The sequence below is a fragment of the Pongo pygmaeus genome, chromosome 7 (assembly GCF_028885625.2).
Source record: "Pongo pygmaeus isolate AG05252 chromosome 7, NHGRI_mPonPyg2-v2.0_pri, whole genome shotgun sequence".
NCBI lineage: Eukaryota > Metazoa > Chordata > Mammalia > Primates > Hominidae > Pongo > Pongo pygmaeus.
In genome coordinates this window covers 119,841,269-119,863,227 of record NC_072380.2, presented here as the reverse complement: position 1 = coordinate 119,863,227, position 21,959 = coordinate 119,841,269, and the positions used below count along the sequence as shown (strand labels likewise).

Here is a 21,959-nt window from a genome sequence, read left to right as displayed (position 1 = left end):
ACAAGACATGTTCTGCTTAGACATAACCACTCAAGTGAACTCAAATCCTGATTCAGAGCCAAGTTTACAAAAGTATCCTGAATTATTCCTTAACCTCCATACACTCTATTCATTTATAATAAGCATTTATAAACCAGTGGATCCTTCTGTGCTATCCAGGCGTGCTCTCATGGTTTTCCTCCTATATTCATCTAACTTGGCTTCACACTGGTAAGTGTTGCTTTTCCTAAAACTGACTTCAGGTCCTCAGTTTATCTCAGGAACTCATGACAATGTCTTTCCAATACATTTTAGTGTCCTAGCTTTCACATGATGATGTTATGAAATAATTAACTTATTGCTTTCTAGTCTTCTGCTGACCTTCTAGAATTACAACTTAACAAAACGTGGAAAGCCACAGGTTCACGTCAATGGCATTTTAAGATCCTATTGTGCTCAAAAAATTATCATGATCAGGAAAGATACCAGTAATGACCACACCTGAATAACTGCTGGCCATGGTGGCAAGAATCAGAAACCACCACCATGCCTTTTCCTTCCCCCTTAGTCTGGCTTGCAGTGTTTTTCTCACTCTGTTATCAGTTTGTACCAATATCTCTTTGTCTTCAAGTTCCTCTTTCCAAGAGTACAATATGAAGGAGTTTGTTTGAGGAATTATTCATGTCACTTCCTGTAGTGTCATTCTATTTCTCACTTCTTTCTCAGGCAAATTTAGTTTTTGGGGAAATTAACAGACAAACAAATTGCCTTAAAATTTGCCTCTAATAATCCATGCTTGGCTCAGTTCTAAGTAATTTTACATATATTAGCTATTTAATAATAATGAATTCTATATGGTAGATGATATACCATCCTATGTTTATTTCCTTATTATCATTTATTATTATGTTTTGAGATAGAGTCTCACTCTGTCACCCAGGCTGGAGTGCAGTAGCTGATCAGGGCTCACTGCAGCCTCAACCTTCTGGTCTCAGGTGATCCTCCCACTCCAGCCTCACCAGCAGCTGGGACTACAGGTGCGTGCCACCATGCTCAGCTAACTTTTTTATTTTTTGTAGAGACCAGGTCTTGCTATGTTGCCTAGGCTGGTCTTGACCTCCTGGGTTCAAGCAATTCACCTGCCTTGGCCTCCCAAAGTGCTTGGATTACAGACATGAGCAACCACTCCTGCCTTTGAGTACTTCCTTGATGTAAGATGTTTTAACAGGTCCTATTAGATTGCAACAAATAGAGCAGTCTTTACCTTCATGAGTTTGAGTTAATGTGGCAAAATGCTTCTAAGTCATTCCTTTATTAACTTTCAGTCAAATTAATGATCTGTGGAGCCCTTCCTCATGGCCTTAAAGATGCATCTTTCCAATCTCCTACTTTCGGAAGTATAATTGACCAGTGCTCGCCAATGGCTGTGCTCTGAAATCCATTGCTGTGTTGGTGCAGAGACCACAATTTCCAGCAGTCACTTCCACTCATTGTGGCAGGGATATGTAGGCCTGCTCCTGGGAGCTGTAGAAGTCCACTGACACATGATTTTGGCTAGGGGCTCTTCATCAGCCTTGCTGGAACTGCTGCACGGCTGCCTTGAGGGATAAGACTTCCACCCAACTCTTCTTCCTTCCCTCTCCTCTTTTCTGCAATTAGACCGGCATCCCGGTCTGAAGCCTCTCCAAACCTCCTCTGGCTTCCTCCCAATTTTTCCTCGTGGGCATTTCCCCTAATATATTTCCTGCATGTTTAATCCCATTTAATCATCTTTTCAGACATCACAAATGATCACATCTGCCGTTTGGACCTCAATAGCACTCATTAGAAATATTAGGCAAGCCAGGTACCATGGCCCGCACCTAAAATCTCAGCACTTTAGGGAAGAGCCAAGTGGAAAAATGACTTGAGCCCAGGAGTTTGACACCAGCCTGGGCAAAATAACAAGATCCTATCTCTACAAAAAAAAAAAAAGCCAGGCATGGTAATGCGTGCCTGTAGCCTAGTTACTGAGGGAGCTAAGGCTGGAGGATCCCTTGAACCTAGGAAGTTCAAGGTTACAATGAGCTGTGATCATGCCACTGCACTCCAGCGTGGTTGACAGAGCAAGACCCTATCTTTAAATATATATATACTTTGTGTGTGTGTGTGTGTGTGTGTGTGTGTGTGTGTGTGTGTGTGTGTATTAGGCAGTTCAGGAACAGTTTGTTCAATGAGCATGAATCTTTTAACTGAAACGATGAAACAAACTCTTTAGTGGGTCATCTAAGGAAAATATCCTGTAATTAATTTTCTTACAAGGTTTAGGAAAATTGTTTGATAAGCCACTAGGAGAGGGCTCAGCAGCCTATGGCCCACAGGTCAAATTTGACCAGCCATCTTGTTTTGTAGATAAAGTTTTATTGGACACAGCTGCACTCATTCATTTATATGTTGTCTATGGCTGCTATTTCACTAAAATGGTAGAGCTAAATTGTTATACCAGAGACCATTTGGCCCGCCAAGCCTAAGGTGTTCACTATCTGGGCCTTTACAGAAAAATCTGACCAACTCCTGCCCTAGCATATAAATTCCTAAGAAGCAGGGATTTTTCTGTCTTGTTCTTGTTCACTGCTCTATCTATCGACAGGATTTAGAACAGGACTGGTGCATAGGCTCTCAATAAATACTTGTGAAATAATTACATTGACTAAGTTTTAGTCCCTTAATCTCTGCATGTTTCAGCCCAATGTCACCAAGCCTGAGGGCAATATGCTGAGGCTTGTGTGTTGATTGTAATAGGTACCCACAAATAGCTGATGGGTCAGAAGAGGACTTTGAACAGGAGCAGTCTACTGCAAAGATATCTGACCCAACTAAGAACATTGAGTGAATTTTTTTTGGAGTTCTTTTGTTTGTTTTTCTTTTCCGTACTCTGAGAAGCATAAGAAATTTGGACACCTTCCTTACTCGTGATGCTAATTGAGGGGGCAGGGGCAGGGGCAGGGAGAGAGAGTTGGATGCCATCAGCTGCAACAAGCAGAGGACCTCATGGTGACTTGAAAGAAGCCATTTTGGTAGCAGTTGTTAGTGACTAGAGGGTGTCACTAACCAGAGGGAAGCTGCTTATTTACAGCTACATGATAAGCCTGTGGGAAACAACCCAGACTCCGGAGATAGACTCTCTGGGTTGCATTCTGACTCTACTGAGCATTAGCTGTATTGGGAGAGTTATTTCTACCCACAATTCTCTGTCTGTAATATAAGTCCTATCTCTATTAAACTCTGTAACCAAATGAAGTGGTTATTATATTATCAATATAATATAGGGTTATATTATTATGTTATAAATATATACAATGAGGGTATTACTATTATAAATAAAATATATTTATATATAATATCAATAGAGAATATTATGTAATAGTTATATAATATTAATTATAGATTATATCACAACTAAGATGAACAATAATTCCATAAGATTATCTAATTTCTACATTCATATTTTCTCATTTTTCCACTAAAACTTTTATAGGAGTTTTGTTTTTCAAGATTTAATAGTCTATTTAAATTTGGAGCTGTCTTCTACTTTTTTTCCCCTGATATTGACTTTTTTAAGAAACTGGGTTGTTTTGTCAATCATCTCATGTTCTGCATTTTTCTGAATATTTCTTTATTATGACCTTTAGTTTACCCTTCAATCCCCTATGGTTTCTGTAAACCGGAAGTTGAGTCTAAAGACTTGTTTAGGTTGAATGGAATATTGTGGCAGAGGTGTTCTGTGGAATTACTGGTCACTTCCTATTGCATCTCTTCAGGAAGAAGATTGCCACTCCCTTAGTTATGCTGTTCTTTAACTTGGTTAGCGTTATAACCTCCATATCACTGCATCTCAACAGTTCACTTTTCCCTAGGAAATTAACAGATAAGCTGTAGGGTAATACTTGGTCACATCGTCCATTACTAACCAAGTAAATTACTTCAATCATTTTGCAAAATGCTGATTTTCTAACTCTCTCATTCCCTTTGCATGTATCAACCTTAATTCTTCTGTTAGAATTAATTGCCAAGGCATCATGTTTTATGTTACAAATTTTTCTTTGGAAAAAAAAAAATAAGTAAAGCAAAAGGAAACATAACCCTAAAAACAGGGCCTATTTCAAAGTTAATGAGTCGTTGAAAGAGATTTTTGGCCAGGCACACTAGCTCACGCCTGTTATCCCAGCACGTTAGGAGGCTGAGGTGGGCAGATTGCTTGAACCCAGGAGTTCAAGACCAGCCTGGGCAACATGGCAGAGCCTTGTCTTTACAAAAAAAAAAAAAAATACAAAAAATTGCTGGGCACACCTCACCGGACCCCAAGAGGCTGCAGTGACTGTGGTCATGCCACTGCATTCCAGCCTGGGCGACAGAGTGAGACCCTGTCTCTAAAGAAAAGAGATTTTCTTTCTACATCAATCTCTGACTTTTAGCATTAATATTAATTTAAAGGATCAGAGGTACTCTTGAAAGTATTAAAGGGAGCTGGGTGAAATTTTCCAGACTAATAATTTTTATTTTTAAATGTTTACTTTTTTTAAAAAAAGAACTAAAATTTCATAGCCCATAAATCCTCAATTTCAGGTTTTATGTCTCTCTTACTCTTAGGTATATTTTGGAAAATTTATTCTTTGAAATTGTTCCTCGAGGGGCATATTTCACATACACTTTACTCCTTTTCCTTCTTCTTCTTTATTTAAAAATTTTCTTTTTTCCACCAAAGATGTGCTTTTGGAATGTGTTTAGGCTAAGAAGGAAATGTCTTTTGTCATTTTAATGGAACACTTCAACTATTGCTAAGCAGCAAATTCCATAGACTCATGGCAAGAAAGTGGTCAATTTATCATAGTTTGCTATGCAATTCTCTTGGTTGCCCGCTTCAGACCTAGTTTAATACATCAGTGGAGAGAGTTGAAATAAACCAGCAATAGGGTCAAGCTGATGAGGAAAGAAGAGGAGGGATTGGCATTTGTGCTCTAAACTGCCCTGATCTTTAGATCGGCATTTAGTCTGGACTTCTGATATTGGACCCCTTCCTTCTCCATATTCAGATGCTGCTCTAGATTTACACTGTCATCACTGAAGTCTAACTTGATATTCATGTCGGCCCTGTTACCTTTCTGTGACCATGACTCAAGCCTGAAAGACAGCTCACTGTCCATTGCCCAGAATGTCATCTAACTCAGCTATGAGCGCTGCAGTGTGCTAGGCCCCGGGGGGGTCTGGAGGCTTAGAGGACTCCAGATAAGCCTTCCTGCCTCTGTGCAGCTGACATCCTAGGAGGGACAGAAAGACAGCAAATGAACAGATAGGATAGTTTTCAATAGTAATAATTCTGTAAAGAAAATTAAATAAGGTGATGTGATAGAGGGTGAGGAAGGTATTACTATAAAGAAGGTGGCCAGAAAGGGACTCTCTAAGATGATGAGAAGAAATCAGCCATGCATCTAGGAAGGGGTGGGCATGCCAAGCAGAGGAAACTGCAAGTGCAAATTTTCCAAGATTGGAAGGAATTTGGCTAGTTAAGGTGGCAGAAAGAAGACTGTGTAGTTGGAGCATAATAAACAAGAAGTGAACAGGGTTCTGATCACGTGGGTCTTTTCAGACCAGGCTGAGGGCTTTGGAATTCATTCTAATTGCAAAGGGAAGCCATTAGCATGTTGCAAAGGAGATGGCCTGATCTGATTTACATGTTCAAAAAGATCCCTCTGGTTGCTGTGTGACAAATGGACTAGAGGTGAGGCAAGTAGGAGAAGGAAGACAAACTGGGAACTGTAGTTGTCTCCAGACTGAGATATGGGCAGCTTCATTTTCAATTTTAAATGGTTCCATTTTGTTCTCAATGGACATGGAGGAGAATACTTACTGTCTTTTGGAAATTAAAATTTTTGGTGTCTGAGAATGTCAGGAGGTGTGATCAGAGATTACGGCAAATAGAAAATAGATTTTATTTAACTGCATATGATATGCTTGATTTAGTGAGACAATGTACCTCATAAACAAATATTGAGTATCCAAAAACAAATATTGAGCGTTGTCTCTGTGCCAAGCTTTGTTCTAAATGTCACCAAAACATACAAGTGTTTCATTCCCTATTTCATTATTTTATAAAATGTCACTCAATAAACAAATACAAATACAAATCTTTCAATAGTTGAAAGTTATATCTTGTGCATCTCCAATATTTATATTCTCTACCATTTATCCCCACTGAGCTACTCCAAACTCTACCTTCAAATTGTTTGTTTTGAAATGAAATAATACAGAATAGAAAAAATGTTTTTTAAAACACTGAAACCCTTTACAAACATGAATATGATTAGTAGCAGTACATTTCAGACTGGCTTTCAGATCCTTACTAATGACTATATAAATGAGTCATAGCAGTTTAAACTCTTTTAGAGTATAAATGCTCCATCTCACCATTCTCTGCCCCATCCCATCCTCACCCTCCTGTTCCACTCCTTGCGGGGCTAGGACTGTAGGGTGAGGCAAGTGAGACCACGTCAGACCAAATCAGACATGTGCAGAATCAGATCCTGTCTTTATTTTAAAATGATATTCTGTTAAATGTGGATTTCTTGCATTAATTGTAAAATTTTTAAAATGTTACATTAAAATATTACTTACCTTGATTACTGAGATTTCTGACACCCCTTTAAGTTTTGCAACTGAGGCATTTGCCTCTCTCACCTCAGCCTAGTTCCTGCCTTGCTCCCTTCAAATACATCCCCTGCTCCTGCAAACTCCTATAGCCCAAGTCCAGCCCAGGACCTGTAGGTATATTTTCTTTTTTATTTTATTTTATTTTATTTTTTGAGATAGGGTCTCACTCTGTCCCCTGGGCTGTAGTACAGTGGCATAATTATGGCTCACTGCAAACTCGGCCTGCCAGGCTCAAGTGATTCTCCTGTCTCAGCCTCCTGAGTAGCTGGGACTACAGGCACGAACCACCACGCCCAGTTAATTTTTGTATGTTTTTGTAGAGATGGGGTTTTGCCATGTTGCCCAGGCTGGCCTTGAACTCCTGAGCTCAAGCAAGCCACCTGCTATAGCCTCCCAAAGCGTTGGGATTACAGGCATGAGCCACCACACCTGGCCCTGTTGGTATATGTTGAATAGACTTTCTGTGTGCATCTGATATAATCCTAGATTTAGAGACACTACAGAAAAGGAGGACGGCCCTAATGGCATCATTTGTAGAGGAACTTTACATTGATATTGACCTGGCAGAAGTATTTCCACGTCCCTTTAAATAAGCAGTTTTAGGAAAGATGTGGTAGTTTAAAAATGTTTCAAATAATGTGAGGAGCTTTTAAAATTAATTTATCTTCTTTCTTTCCTTTTATACCTCCTTTAGGAAGGAAAGAGAGGGAGGGACAAGACAGAGTCAGGAACAGGGCATTGACACAATTTGAAGGCATCTGCTAGGACTGGAGTGTGCATTCTTTGTCTGGAGAATGACAGGTTTAGGTGCACAGCTCGCAGACTCATGTCATAATAAGGCCCAGCTAGACACATGGGTCATTGTGATTCAAGATGAATTGAGCCTTCACAGTTTCTAGAGGACCACCAGAGTAGTAGTAGTGGAGTTGAAAGGATGAGAACAATCTGTCTCTCATACAATCTGGGTTCTGGGTCATTTCATTTCCTCAGAATGGTTTGACTCACCCTCTCCTTAATTTTCTTTGCAGAGCAGCAGAATCAGAATAAAACTACCTGGGTTTGAAACCCCACTCTTCTCTTGGTTCCTGTGTGAACTTGGGCATCTCTCTGAAGCTGAGTTTTCTCATTTGTAAAGTGATGATAACAATTTCTCCTTCAATAGGTGGTCATGATATCCGGAAAGGCTAGCATTACCTAGTGTGATAGGCGTTCTATAAATGTGTGATAATGAGTCTTTCTAAACTATGTCAAGAGAATTTTGCACATTTCTAATTGTTTTTTGTCAGGTGATCCATCAAGGCAGGTATCTTTTACATGCCTATTAGTTATTCTTAATTCTCCACAATATCTAAGACCTTGTACTTAATACTAACCTTGCACTTACAGATATTGGAGATAAAATATATGAAGCAACTAGCACAGGAGAATATCCTAGGGTTTTAGGACACAGAAGTCCTAAAACACAATGTGTTTGTTCAATTGCAGTTTCAATCTCAAACCAAACTAATATCTGAAAGGCATGTAAAACATTAGCTGGTAGAATGTAAACCTTTTTTTTTTGAGACGGAGTCTCGCTCTGTCGCCCAGGCTGGAGTGCAGTGGCGTGATCTCGGCTCACTGTAAGCTCCGCCTCCTGGGTTCACGCCATTCTCCTGCCTCAGCCTCCCGAGTAGCTGGGACTACAGGCGCCCGCCACCACGCCCAGCTAATTTTTTGTATTTTTAGTAGAGACGGGGTTTCACCATGTTTGCCAGGATGGTCTCGATCTCCTGACCTCGTGATCCACCCGCCTCGGCCTCCCAAAGTGCTGGGATTACAGGCGTGAGCCACTGTGTCCCGCGGTAAACCATTTGTTAAATTATTCTTGAAAAAATATTTAACGACAAAATAAAACTTTAAAAAGTTCTTTGATTCGTGATTGAAGTTTGAAATATTTTCGTCTTTTATCTTAAGGTACTAAATCAAACTTCTCGACTTGAGATACAGCTGCTGGAGAATTCATTATCAACCTACAAGCTAGAGAAGCAACTTCTTCAACAGACAAATGAAATCTTGAAGATCCATGAAAAAAACAGGTGAGGATTGCTTTATTCCAAAAATGTTTCTGTGTGTACTTATTTATATCCTTCGCCTCTATGCCAACTCTTAAATAAGGTTGAGGTGCTTTACAAAAATGAAATATAGAGACAATTAATATTAATATACAAATAAAGGAGAGCTTAAGGTAAATTCAGCTAGTATGTCAGTAATAAATTAATATTGTTGCTGATACTCTTGAAATATTTGCTTTATATAACTTTTAGCATTAATTTCTCTAATGGTAGTAGTTCAAATCTCACCACATCTACAAAAATTTGATTCTATGACTAAATAAAGTGACATAAAATATTGACATTTTTCAGCAGAATCAAAACCTATAACAACAGAGAATAGAGCCTCTTAAATTCCTACTCAAACCCCAATTCTTAGGCTTTTGCAAAGCTACAGGGTTGTTGAATTCAGAAATACAGCACTAGAGAGAAGGAAAATGTATATTTTTTCTAGAAAATAATTTACCTATAAAGCTGATCAAGGGTTTGGTTTTTTAGTTTTCATTTACAGCCATTTACCTTGGACATAGTAAATTTCTTTGGTTAGCTTTGTAGATGTCATCACACCATCTTGTTTTATAAATTATGAATCATTTCAGTTGATTGAATTGGAACTTAGACATCTTGAATGCTGGGACAATGAAAGAGTGTATTATTTTGAAGTCATTAACATTGATGATGAACAATTCAAAACACTGACTTCCTTAGGACAAGTTTCGTGCATTAAATTGAATTTTCTTCTGGGTATCTGGATAACTTGTAGAAGGTTCAGTTCCTATGCATAATATTGAGGTAAAGACCATTGTATTGATAGAAACTGGTTAAATGCCATTGAATTGGTGGCACTAGAGTTCCCTTTGTATTCCACACCAGGAAGGCACATAAGAGGACTGCTAGTTCTGTTCTTTACAAGTGAGGGAACAGAGACTCAGTGGAAGGGAGTTACCTGTCCAAGGTCACACAGCTTGCTAGTGGCAGAAATTGGAATGTAATTTAGGTGTCTTTGCTGCTAGTCCTTATCTTTCCATTATAACATATGGCCTCTTCATATTATCTACAAACTAAAAGAATTTCCCAACTTCATGCTAAAATTAGAGCATAATGCAACAATTACAATTAAACTTCTGCATGAAAAATACAAACCTGGCTGTTGGTTTAGAATGTGAAAGGGGTCAGTCATGCTGTATGACTTGTATTTCTAAGTGTTACATTTATTTATCCTTGTACTGTGACAGGGGGTTAACTGTATAACTACAGATAAACTTGACAGGACTTGACCCTTATTGCATGATTAAATATTCTAGAACTAACAATCCTGTTGAAATATACCATTTATTCCCCTGCAATTTCACAGTAACCAGACCTATACATGTATGTAATAGGTATGCTTCAACCATCCCTTAATCTAGGGTCACCCCTTTATGGTTTAATTTTGTCACCAAAAGTGAACCACATTTACAATCATATTTCAAGATGCTATTTGTGAAGGCTTTGTCCAGGAATCATGGAGAAGTAAAACAATGACAATTTTCCCTTATTTTTCTGAGTCGTCGTTTGGTTTTATAATTATACAAATAGCACATTTATTATGGCATAAGGACCAAAAAAACACACAGGAAAATTAAAAACCACAGCTTTATCATACAGAAAGAGCTGCATATTTTGCTGCAGTTTATATATATAAATACCATTTTCACAAAAAGTTCTGTCATACCTTACGCACAGTCTGTAAGTCTGACTTCTTTGGAGATAGATGTCATTTTACATTAATAAAATATTATCTAATATTCTTAATAACTGCATATTTCATTTTACTGGTATAACCTAAAGTGGTTTGAATCCATCTCTCAGTAGTTATGTTACCACCTGATTTATTTCTGAAAGAGTTGCCAGCATGAATTTACGTTCTTTAGTTCTTCTCTACTGATCTGCATATTATGTCTTTGTCTGTATCTGACCCTTGAGCTGTCGTGACACCATAACATAAACTGGGAGGCCTGAAAAGTCTCCTCCCTAACTGCAAAACAAATGCCATCCTTATGCACCCCTTGTACTCAGGTACTCTGTCTCTTTCTCTTTTCTTCCCTCCTTCTCATATTTATCCTTCCTTCCTTCCTTCCTTCCTTCCTTCCTTCCTTCCTTCCTTCCATCCTTCCCTCCCTCCCTCCTTTCTTTCTTTCTCTTTCTTTCTCTTTCTTTCTTTCTCTTTATTTCTTAAAAATGTATCCTTTCTATCTTAATTCTGTATCATTTCAGATTTTCTTGTCTTCCTATCATGATTTTTATGCAGCATCTGGTTATCATTTCCTACTATAGAATTCTCACTATGAAATATTATATTTTAAAGGCACCTGCTTAAAAGTTGTTCTGTCTGCTCTATCAGCAAAAGTGAGTTAGGGTGCAAGCTCTCAAAAGAGCTCCATTCTGGGTCAGGTAGAAGGGGCTTCCATGCACTTCAGTATCTCAAAGGAATCTGACTTCTGATCCCAAACATATTTGTGCCTTCAGCTGATGAACTTTCCCCCCCTCATTAAATTCTCATTTCAACAGAAAACTCAGGTTTTCTTACATGTGTAAATCACATCATTTATTGCTAATGTTAATTTTTTCAGGATTATAGCAATTTCCTTTGCTAGTCATATAGGTATTTCACTACAAATTGAGAGATTTGGGTTTTAATTGGAAATTCATTTCTGTGCTCACACAGACAAAAACTTGCATGCATCTTATACTTCTATTCCACATCTCTTTCTTTTTTGACAGTGGACCCCTCAAGTATGGCATTGTCTCACATGTGCTTCTGGGGTATTTTTCTATCAATTGCTATGCCTCCTGGTATTGCTGTATCTCTATAGTTATCTGTCTATCTTCTTGTCTGAGGGCCTAATGTGTGTGATGGAGTGTTGGCAGAACATCTATTCTTAAATTAGACGTAGTCTTCCATAAACAACTTAAAAAAATAGAAGTGTTTTTCTTTATACAAATAAAAAATACCCATTTGTGATACATAGCATACTTTCCCTATTCTGTTTATTGTTATTGTTTATTTTCATATGTGCAATGGAATTAGGGGAGCTCTGCCAGGCAATTTCTATTGCAACAAGGAAATGTGCTCCTCCTATGTAAATGGAGAGAGGTTCAAAGTCAAGCATGAAGCTGTTTATGTTTTAAAAAAATAGTTTATCGATTACCACTGGTTATTCCTTATATGAATCTTAATCCTCCAAATGCAACAAGAAGCTATTTCTACATTAAGGCATTTCTGAAATGCAGCAACAACATGCCTTTAGTTGGTCAGGTCTGGTTTGGATCAGCTAATACACTTTGCGGGGGGGATTATCTAAATTAAGCTTTGTTTCCTCCCCAAGGAATGTCAGGGGTTGTGTCTGGGTGTGGGACTTACCAGATTTCAGTAAGATGGGGCTTCAGCCGCCAAGTCAGTGAGCTGGCCCTTAGGAAGGTCCACCACCACTTTGGCAAAATGAGGATGAATATTTTATGGTTAGGATTATACTACACAAACATGCTGAGAGGTCCTGCTGATTTACATCCTGACAAATTAAATGCATCACTTGTAGGATTGGAAATGGATTTTTGGCCTCATTAGATTCACTTCTCTATCCCCTACATGGCCAGAAGCACAAAGCAGAAACAGGATTAGCAACATTTGCTCTGCTGTTTTGTTTTCCTAACAGTCCAGAGGGAGTCACTCTAAAAAGCTTCCAGTTTGCTCTCTTCGGGCAATATGTTTTTCTTTTGTTGGATGCTACCCGAATCTTAAAACCTGGTTTTGTTTCTTACCTCAAAGAAACAACACTTGGGAGTAAGGAATCTGTAACTCACCCATATCATTGGAATTACACAACCAAGAACCTAAGTAAATGGGAAACATTAATATTTTACCTTGCCCACAAAGGGAGTGATATGAACACAAAGTAGGACATAAAATGTAAACTTTCACTAGTTTCCTCCAGTATGTTTCCTACTGCTTTCTAAAACGATGGAATAGAGGTGTACAGGAAATGATGTCCTAATGCAGTTTCCTTCAGTTGAACCAAATATGTGACTGGGTCTGTTAGTCGAAAGGTTTGGTCAACTGGCCAGTTTTCCCAGCACCTGCCCATCTCTGACTTAACCCCAACTTTTTGCAAGGCGGAAGCAAAGCCAGGCAAAAGAATATTCCAGAAGGAGCCCTTCTGCCTCACCAGGGTATACAGGAAGGGAAGTCAAAACCCCATGTATACAAAGATGGAGCACATGGACTTTCTTGATTGTGCTGAGTATGCAGAGTGAAGATTAAGGAAGTCTTCAGTAAGACCGTTCAGAGTGAACTGAAATGAGACATGTGATGGCCATTCCTACATAGTTTGAGCAATACTAGCTGCCGCCTAGCTACTAGTACAAGGTAAACATCTGTGCCAGGTGCTTTAACTTACTATTTTCAATCCTCCAACCAATCCTGCAAAGTATGTATTATTATTTCTATTTTACACTTAAAAAAAGCCCTGAGGCTCACCGAAATCAAGTAAGTTGCTTATGACCAAACAGCTAAGGATATGGCAAAATTAGGGTTCGAGTTCATGATGATTCTCTGCCTTAATTATTATAAAAATATTTTTGCAATGTGATGAGGCCTCAAGTATAATTGATGTAGTTGTCAAGTTATTCTCTTAAAACAAACAAATATTCATTTGAAGAAAGGGATAGACCAGTTGTTTTTGGCCTGTCACTATATAGGTCATTATTTAGTCCTTCTAATATTAGAGCAGAAGATATAAACTATTTATTTTACCTTGAGAATTCACTGAACTTATTTGACATGCTCATCTATCTTCTAGCTGGAGTTATGGGAAGTTATTAAGTTAATTAATTTTAAGTGATTGAAGCATGTGCAACTTCAAGATACCAAATTATGCCTTACCAATTATTGTAATAAAATACAGTATTGATGTTTAATGCTTAATATGCCTAAAGAAATGAAAAATGAAATCATAGTCTTTTAAATTAAAGCTATCTTTCATTTGATAAGTTATTTACAAAATGCTAAAGTAACTTGCTAACTTCTAACATTAAACTAGGCTGAATTATATTAGTTGTTTATAACAAGGATAAAAAAGGTGACTTTTTGAATTTATATTATTCTAGTCTTTTTCTTGTAAATAGAACACCTACATACTAGAATGTTACCTTTTTTCCATGTTAATTTTTAAAATAATATTTAATAGCATATAGCATTTTCCTTTTTTTAAATTATGATAACCATAGTATCTTGGCATGAAATACAATTCTGATCAAATTGGAAATCTAAGCATCATCTTAATTCTTCTCTCTCCCTAATCCCCCACAACTCACCAATCACTGTTGATGCTATCAATTCCATCTTCTAAATATTTTTCTGATCCATCCCATCCTTTCCATTCCCACTGACTATGTCTTAGGTCAAGCTGCCATGAATTCTTGTCTAGGCCACTGCAATGACCTCTGGGTTTAAGCTATGTGCCACTCCAATCCTTATCCAGAAGCTGTGCCAAAGTCTTCTTTCTAAAAGCAAGTCAGACTATTTTCCTCTATTAATTCCCTCTCAACCAAATGACGATTCTCTATAACTGACAGAAGAAAGTTCAAGTTCTTTAGCACACGATACAGTCCATGGTCACTATAATCTTACTTTTGCAGACTTACTTCCAATAATCTTATTTTTTAGAGGATACACGCTAGTAGTTAAGAGCATGAGCTCTGAGGCCAGACTGCCTGGTTTCACTTTTCCTTGCTTCCTGGGATAATCGACTCAGTCACATATTATTTGTGTGACTTTGTGCAACTTACATAGATTCTATGTGTTTTGGTTTCCTAATTTGTAACATAACAATGACCATAATTGTACTGTATGAAATTAAGATGAAGATTGAGTTAATGTGTGTAAATCACTGAGAACAGTGCCTGACATGAGCAGCAGTGTTTAATCATGTTAGTTGTTAGTATGACACTGAACACATGATGTCATTTCAGACATATTTGATGTTTGCCTGACAGTCCTTATTCAACTCACAAATTTCTATTCATCCTTGGAAACTCATTGCATGTGTCAGCTTCTCTAACACTCCGTCTCTGGCTCTACCAGATAGATTTGCTCATTATGACCTATGTGATAGCCCTGTACCTGTTTCTTCCCCATCATTTCACTTACCTGATCACATTATAATATATGTATGTTTGTGTGTGTGCATGTTTATTTATCTATATCCATACTATTAGGCTGTGACCTTCTAGGTCACAGAGAATGTGTTTTATTTTCATTGTCTTCCTGCTCCTGGGCACAATTTTCTACACATAAGCATATTTAGTATGAAATGCATTTTGAATGTTAAATGAATAAGGAACTGGGAAATGTCCCAATAGCTCTAACCCAACAAATGCCATTTATCCATACGACACACAGAGACTCACACACACACAAAGACTCTCACACACACACAACTAATAAAAATACTTTTCGTGGAAAAGACAAATCATATTGTTTACATTAAATATTGTAAATCCATTTATTGTTTTTAACATGAATAAAATAGAGATTGTGTTTATACCACTATTCTGCATTGCCAAAAGCCCATTGCATGGCGCTCAATGTTACTATTGTATACTCTGAGGTTCACTAATTCAGCCCACCTTTAAAATTTCTGGATAGCATTTGCACAGGCCATTCTAGACCTATGACTGTTTCCTCCATTTCTGTGATAAATAAAAACAAGTAAGACAAACTTGTTGTATATACATGCATATTAAATTATATACATGCATATACAGTTGTAAGTCAAATTTCCCCCAATTCCACACCCCTACACCATACTACCTGCTAGCAGAGAATCATCGTTAAGAGATTAAATTCAGTGCTTACTCTTCCAGATGTTTTCTCTAAACATACTAACATATGTGTATACATAGAGTGTGCATATTCATGTGTGTGTTTACACAGACGTACACTCATATGTAATTGCACACATGCACAAGTACTTGTTTATATGATATGTGCATATATGTGTAGATTATTTTATCGTTGGGGTTTTTTCTACTATTTATTTCATAATAATTTGTCATAGATATATTACATATATAACCATAAACAGATATACATCATTCATTTTTAAGAATGAGTAGCAATCTATTTTTATAGATGCACTATAATTTATAACCTATTATAAGTATTATTTATATTAATAAATATATAATTTATCAAAACTATAATTGTTGACGTGATAATTTAAATTTTTTATAGATATTCACAAGTTATCTTCACATTTTACCTTCTCCCTAAGAGTGCCTGGGATTTCAAATTTCCCAAAACTTTGCTAGCCATCTAATTAATCTCAGCTCCTTGAGAAGTTAGGTTGTGCATGTTTTTGTGTGTATTAACCATTTGCATTTCTTCTGTGACTAGATTTCTTTTTCTGTGACTACATACTAGCCTATTTATGTATGTTTAACATTTTTTCTATTATATTGTTTATCCTTTTTTAAATTAACTCATATGAACTCTTTAATGGATATTAAAACTTTGTAATATATGTTACAAAATTTTCTCTAGTTTATTATTTATTGTCCAACTTATTTTTTAATAGAAACATTACATCTCTGTGTTATGAAATGTATCAATCTTTTTTCTTCTTAGTTGCTGGTTTCTATAATACATTTAGCTTATTTTTCTTTACCCCAAACTTTACATTTATTTGCTAATATTTACTTATAGTATCTATGCTTCTGCTCCAAATTTGAATTTCCAAACAAATATGATTTCAGACTTTGAGAGGAAATTTATTGCGTTCCAATTAGACACGTAAAGTATAAATTTAACCTGAACTAAATCTGTGTGTATTCAAATGGGGAGAAAAATCACTCTATACAAACGCATATTTGCAACACATGTTGACACCGTACATATTGAAAATAGTGGAAAATATTGAAACATCCATAAATAGATTCAGACAGATAAAAATGAGGTTTCTATATTTTCAACATCTTCCTCCTTGTTTGAAGGGCTATATTTATACTCATAGAGCTTAGGCAACTGTCACCACTGTGAATTCATTGGCTGCTATGTTAAGAACTCTATTGTGGGAAACAATTTGAAAGGGATATCCTTTTCTGTGAAAGCTTCAAGATATGTTCAATGATTTGAAATATTTCCAATAAGATGTTGGAGAAGGCAGTGTAAAACAGGGGTATGGAGAAGTCTACCAGAAACTTCAAATAGGACTTGCTGTACACTCATTTAGAACCTTCTATTAAAGTTCGAGGCACAGATTATTTTGTTTATTTTATTCGTTAAAGCGCACCTCTGCCTCAAATAGAAGCTAAGTGCCAGAATTTTATGCATGTCTCTTCTCAAAGTGTTTCCAGAAAGATGGGAAACAGGAAGTCCTGAGACTCCTGTGAGAAACTCTCTCTCCTCGGATTTCTAGCTCCATTTGTATAGATTTAGGTGCATGATTTCATAAAGTGTTGTTCCATGGAACCCTAATCCTAAAAGAAGCATCTTAATAAAAACTGTTTAATATAGGCTTCCCTAAATCTTAACAATGAAACTCTTATTTTGCTTCAAAGAATATACTGAATATGCTCTAGGAAACAGTGCACTGGTGTTCAGTCACCATCCAGGTTTTGTGTTTAAAATGCAAACCTAAGCTAAACATGTAGCTGAGACTGTCATGAGGGAAAATCTGACTACTTTGACTACCTAACTTTAGGACACTGGGGCTGCAATGTTGTCCTTCAGATCAACCTCTCTATATAAAGATCCCCATGCTAGCTGAGGTGGCCACTCCCAACGGACCTGGATAACGAAAATAGTAAAGAATCAATGAAAGGCTTCGGGGACAAAATTAAATATGAGCAGTATATTAACAATATAATTAAAATTAACACATAAATTTAATGGAAGAGGTATTAAGACAGGGTAGTATTTAAGAAAATTCTAGTCCAGATGTTAAAAATCGGCTTGACAAAGTAATTCTGTTTTTATACGTGGGAAAGATAATAAGGTTCAAATATTGTGAAGGATAAGCTCCCAGAACAACTAAATGGGAGCAACAAATATTAAGGATATGTGAAGGCAGTGCCTTGGTTCCTGGTATAACATGATGAATAAAAGAAATAGGAAGAGATTATAGTGCGTTAAGTCAAAGAGATGAGACTGTACGATGTTCATTGACACAGCAGTGGGATGTCTTGAGTAGATTTCCAGTCTAACAATTTAGAAGACATGGCTTTTTATTCCTGGTTCTGACACTTAATATCTGCATGATTTTGAAGAAAACATTTGATTCTTACCTATCCATGAGGGTCTGTAACATCTGCTCAGTCTATGTTACTATATTGCTTTAAGAATCAAAGGAGATAAAGGTTTTAAAATGCTATATAACTATAATGGTGTGTTACAAGAATAAGATAATAAGTAGAGATGGTATATAGAGTTTTCTGGCAAGTGAGGTTTGCATTGAAACCATTTTGGAAGTAATGACAAGGAAGGGCTGACTTCCAAAGTAGATACTAGCCAATAGATGGGAGGAATCAAAGAGAAGAGAGCAGTCTTTTGGAAGCCAAATATGAAGAGAAGATGAAAAAAAGGGGTGAGTGTAGTCAAAAGAAATGGAAGGGTCAAGAAGAGATCAGTCTTGCCTGAAGAAGTCTAAAAAGTTGTCATTAATATGAAAAATGTCCCTAATAAATAAAGTTGGTAGATAATTACTGAAGTACGAATGTTATTAAGGGCGCTCCGAGTGAAGAAATGTGATGAGAAAATGATGAGAAGAGATAATTAACTGGTAAGACTTGCCATTAGAGAAATAATGTAACATGTTTCCAATTTGCTTGTAGTTGTTATGCATATTACTTGGGTTTTCAAATCCTGTGGAATGTCTGTGCTGTAGAGTAGGCTTCTTAGTTCCATGGACAGTCTCTTTTTCACATTACATGCACTGTCTATTCTAAGATGACAAACTATATGGGTATCTTTTGATACCTGCTAGTAAGGGAGGATTAAAGGTTGTCTGATGAATTATGAAAATTAGTGTTCTGTCTAACATGCTAATGTACGTTATATTATATATTATACATATTATCTATTCCTTTTACTCAGAAAAGCAGATCTTTTCCACAAGCCAGTGTCCAGAATTGTTTCCTTTAGTACCAGGACTTCTTTGATCAACCTTCCTTCCTCAGCTCTTTCCAAATTATCCTGAAAAACAAAACAAATCAAACAAGCCCAGCTTCCTTACTGACATCTCAGATAGCAGCCATCTCTGTGCATATGTCTGCTGGAACAAGGAATACATCAAAAATAAACAGTAGAAAAACACTGATGCAAAAATTTTTTTAAAAAAGTATTATGTCTGAAACAGAAGTTTCTTATAGCTTCTGCATTTTCATTTGAGGTTTTTATTCTCTAAAAATAAACCCTAGAGTAGGAATAGTGTCATTTTATATTTTACAGAATTATTGGCACTTAGCAACCAATAAATACAAATTATAACTATAACATGATATTTTCCAATTCAGAATGTTACCTACTGATTAGGAAAACTGAAAGGCCAGTGCTCATCTTATTTCAAGGACAAAATGGTAATTCGGAATTTTTATCCAGTATTATATGACTATAACGTTCAAATTTTGATATATACATGCTTGTCAGTTTAATAGGTAATGCTAAGTTTTCTCACTAGTAGACTATAACGCCTATGAATTTAAAAGACAATTTTCTTATAAGTTAACAACTCTAAATTCTGGGCATCTTGCCTCTGATCATTACCCCAGGAGTAGCAAGAAAAGTAAATAAAAAGTAAACAGAGAATAAGCTAAGACACTGGTCATGGTTAATTCTCAGATCTGAAGGCCAAAAATTAATGGGCACGGAGAAGATCTCCTTTGACGCCTACAGCAAGTACTCTAATCACTTAACCAGTAGGTGGCATGAAACTTTTAACCAATAAAGACAATGGAGAAGTTTTTTGTTTTTGTTTGTTTTACCACGAACTTCTCCAACAAAAAGTTAGTGGCAAAGAAAAAAAAAACATGGTAAAAGAAGATGAATCAAACCTACCCCTTACAGATGTTGTTTTTCATCTTACACTGCTTTCCTTGCCTAAGTTTTTCATTTCCAAAAGAATTTTTAAAAAATAAGTGATCATCACAGTTTCCCTATATTACTGTACTCAAGCTCTATCTAAATTGGGTTTACTTTATGATCGGTACAGGGCAGGGCTCCTTTCTCCCTTGGTGCTGGTAGAATGGAAGCAATTCAGAACAGAAATGGGACTTCTCTTTTACTGCGGAAGTCACACAGTTTCTGCTAATGGGTCTCAATGAGAAACTTTCTTATGTGAATGTGTGCACACTACTAAAGGTGTTATAAATTAGTAGAGTCTTAGAAGCCTCAGGTATTTTTTGGGCTTGACTTCACAGGCAGCTTTCCTGCCATATTCTTGGAGTACAAGTTTGTTGGCAAAGATTTGGAATGCCCAGGAGTAGTTCTGGCCACAATTCGTTTTCCTCTTCCTCTTCTTTTAAACAATGGAAATGTATTCTCTGAATATTCTGGAGGCTGAAAGTCCCAGATCAAGGTGCCTGTAGGGCTAGGCTCTCTCCGAAGGCACTAGGGAAGACTCCATTCCAGGCCTCTCTCCTACCTGCCAGTAGTTCCTTGGCTTGAGGCAGCATTGCTCCAATCTTTACACAACCTTTTCCCTGTGCGCACATCTGATCTCTCAACATTTTCCCTTTTTATAAGGACACCAATCATAATGGATTAGAAGCTCATCCTCCTCCAGGATGACCTCATCTTAACTAATTACATCTGCAACAACTCTGTTTCTAAATAAGGCCATATTCTTGAGTTCCTGGAGGTTGGGACTTCAACACACACACACACACACACACACACACATATATATATATATTTTTTTTTGGTTGGGGGGCAAGCATGGGCGGGCCATAACTGAACTCATAACAACCACTTAAAACAGTACCTGACACTGGCCGGGCGCGGTGGCTCATGCCTGTAATCCCAGCACTTTGGGAGGCCGAGGCGGGCAGATCACGAGGTCAGGAGATCGAGACCATCCTGGCTAACACGGTAAAACCCCATCTCTACTAAAAATACAAAAAATTAGCCGGGCATAGTGGCAGGTGACTGTAGTCCCAGCTACTCGGGAGGCTGAGCCAAGAGAATGGCGTGAACCCAGGAGGCGGAGCTTGCAGTGAGTTGAGATTGAGCCGAGATCACGCCACTGTGCTCCAGCCTGGGTGACAGAGCGAGACTCCGTCTTAAAACAAACAAACAACAACAACAACAAAAAGCAAAACAAAAAAACAGTACCTGACACGTAGCAACCATGTCATAAATGAGAGGTGGTATGACTAGTATGATTGACATCATCATCACCATCTACCATGCTGATCCATCCACAAGGTTTCTGGCATCTACCAGGATGGCACAGCTTCTGCCACATGGACTTCTCTCGATTTCCTCACAGTCTTTTATGCCATTTAAGCCTTGGACCCACACTTCTTAATCTGTGTAAAAGACAATCAGATGTTACACTTTGTCCCCCAGTACCTGGTGTTGGAAGATTTGGCTTTTCAAACATGCTCTATTTTATAATTTAAGTATTTAATCTAAAACACTCCCTAGTGTCCCCTTTTTGAAAGGAATGATTCAGTGCTGTATTTCTCCAAGGTAAATTAAGTGCCCATTCTGGTATGTGGCATTTTAATAACACCTTGTAAACTAAGGACGGGTTGAACCTTCTGAAAACATAACTGAGAAAACCGAGTAAGCCTTTCCCCTGAGGAATACTAGTATATTAGACACTCCATAAAATGTTAATGCTTTTTATTTCCAGTCAGTTGCTAGGCTCCAAAAATGCTTCTGCTTTCTCTATCATTTTTAATGTGCAACATACAAGGGGAATATCCTGTAAAGAGCTCAGGGAGAAGGAAGAGCCTCAGTTAAAGATTGCAACACTCTGAGCAAAGCATCCCAACTCCTTTCAGAAGACCATACCATCAGCCAAATGGAGTCTTCCTTTTGTTACCATTTATACAGTGACTTGGGAACTTGTAGTGTCATTAAGCCTCATCCTGAAGCTTGAGTTGAGAAATTAAGGAAGCTAGTGGTTATGATACAGGACCAGTTATCAAAAATCACAAGAA

The 21,959-nt window shown here is 37.3% G+C and overlaps 1 protein-coding gene across 2 annotated transcripts in view; it reads left to right on the top strand.

Annotated features, from left to right (window-relative positions):
* ANGPT1 (angiopoietin 1) overlaps nt 1–21,959 on the top strand; it is a 247,010-nt gene that overhangs the window by 152,588 nt on the left and 72,463 nt on the right. For both annotated transcript variants that reach the window (XM_054499250.2, XM_054499249.2), the window contains exon 3: nt 8,620–8,741. In XM_054499250.2, the coding sequence (XP_054355225.1) occupies nt 8,620–8,741 (122 nt within the window). The remainder of the gene's footprint in view (nt 1–8,619; nt 8,742–21,959) is intronic.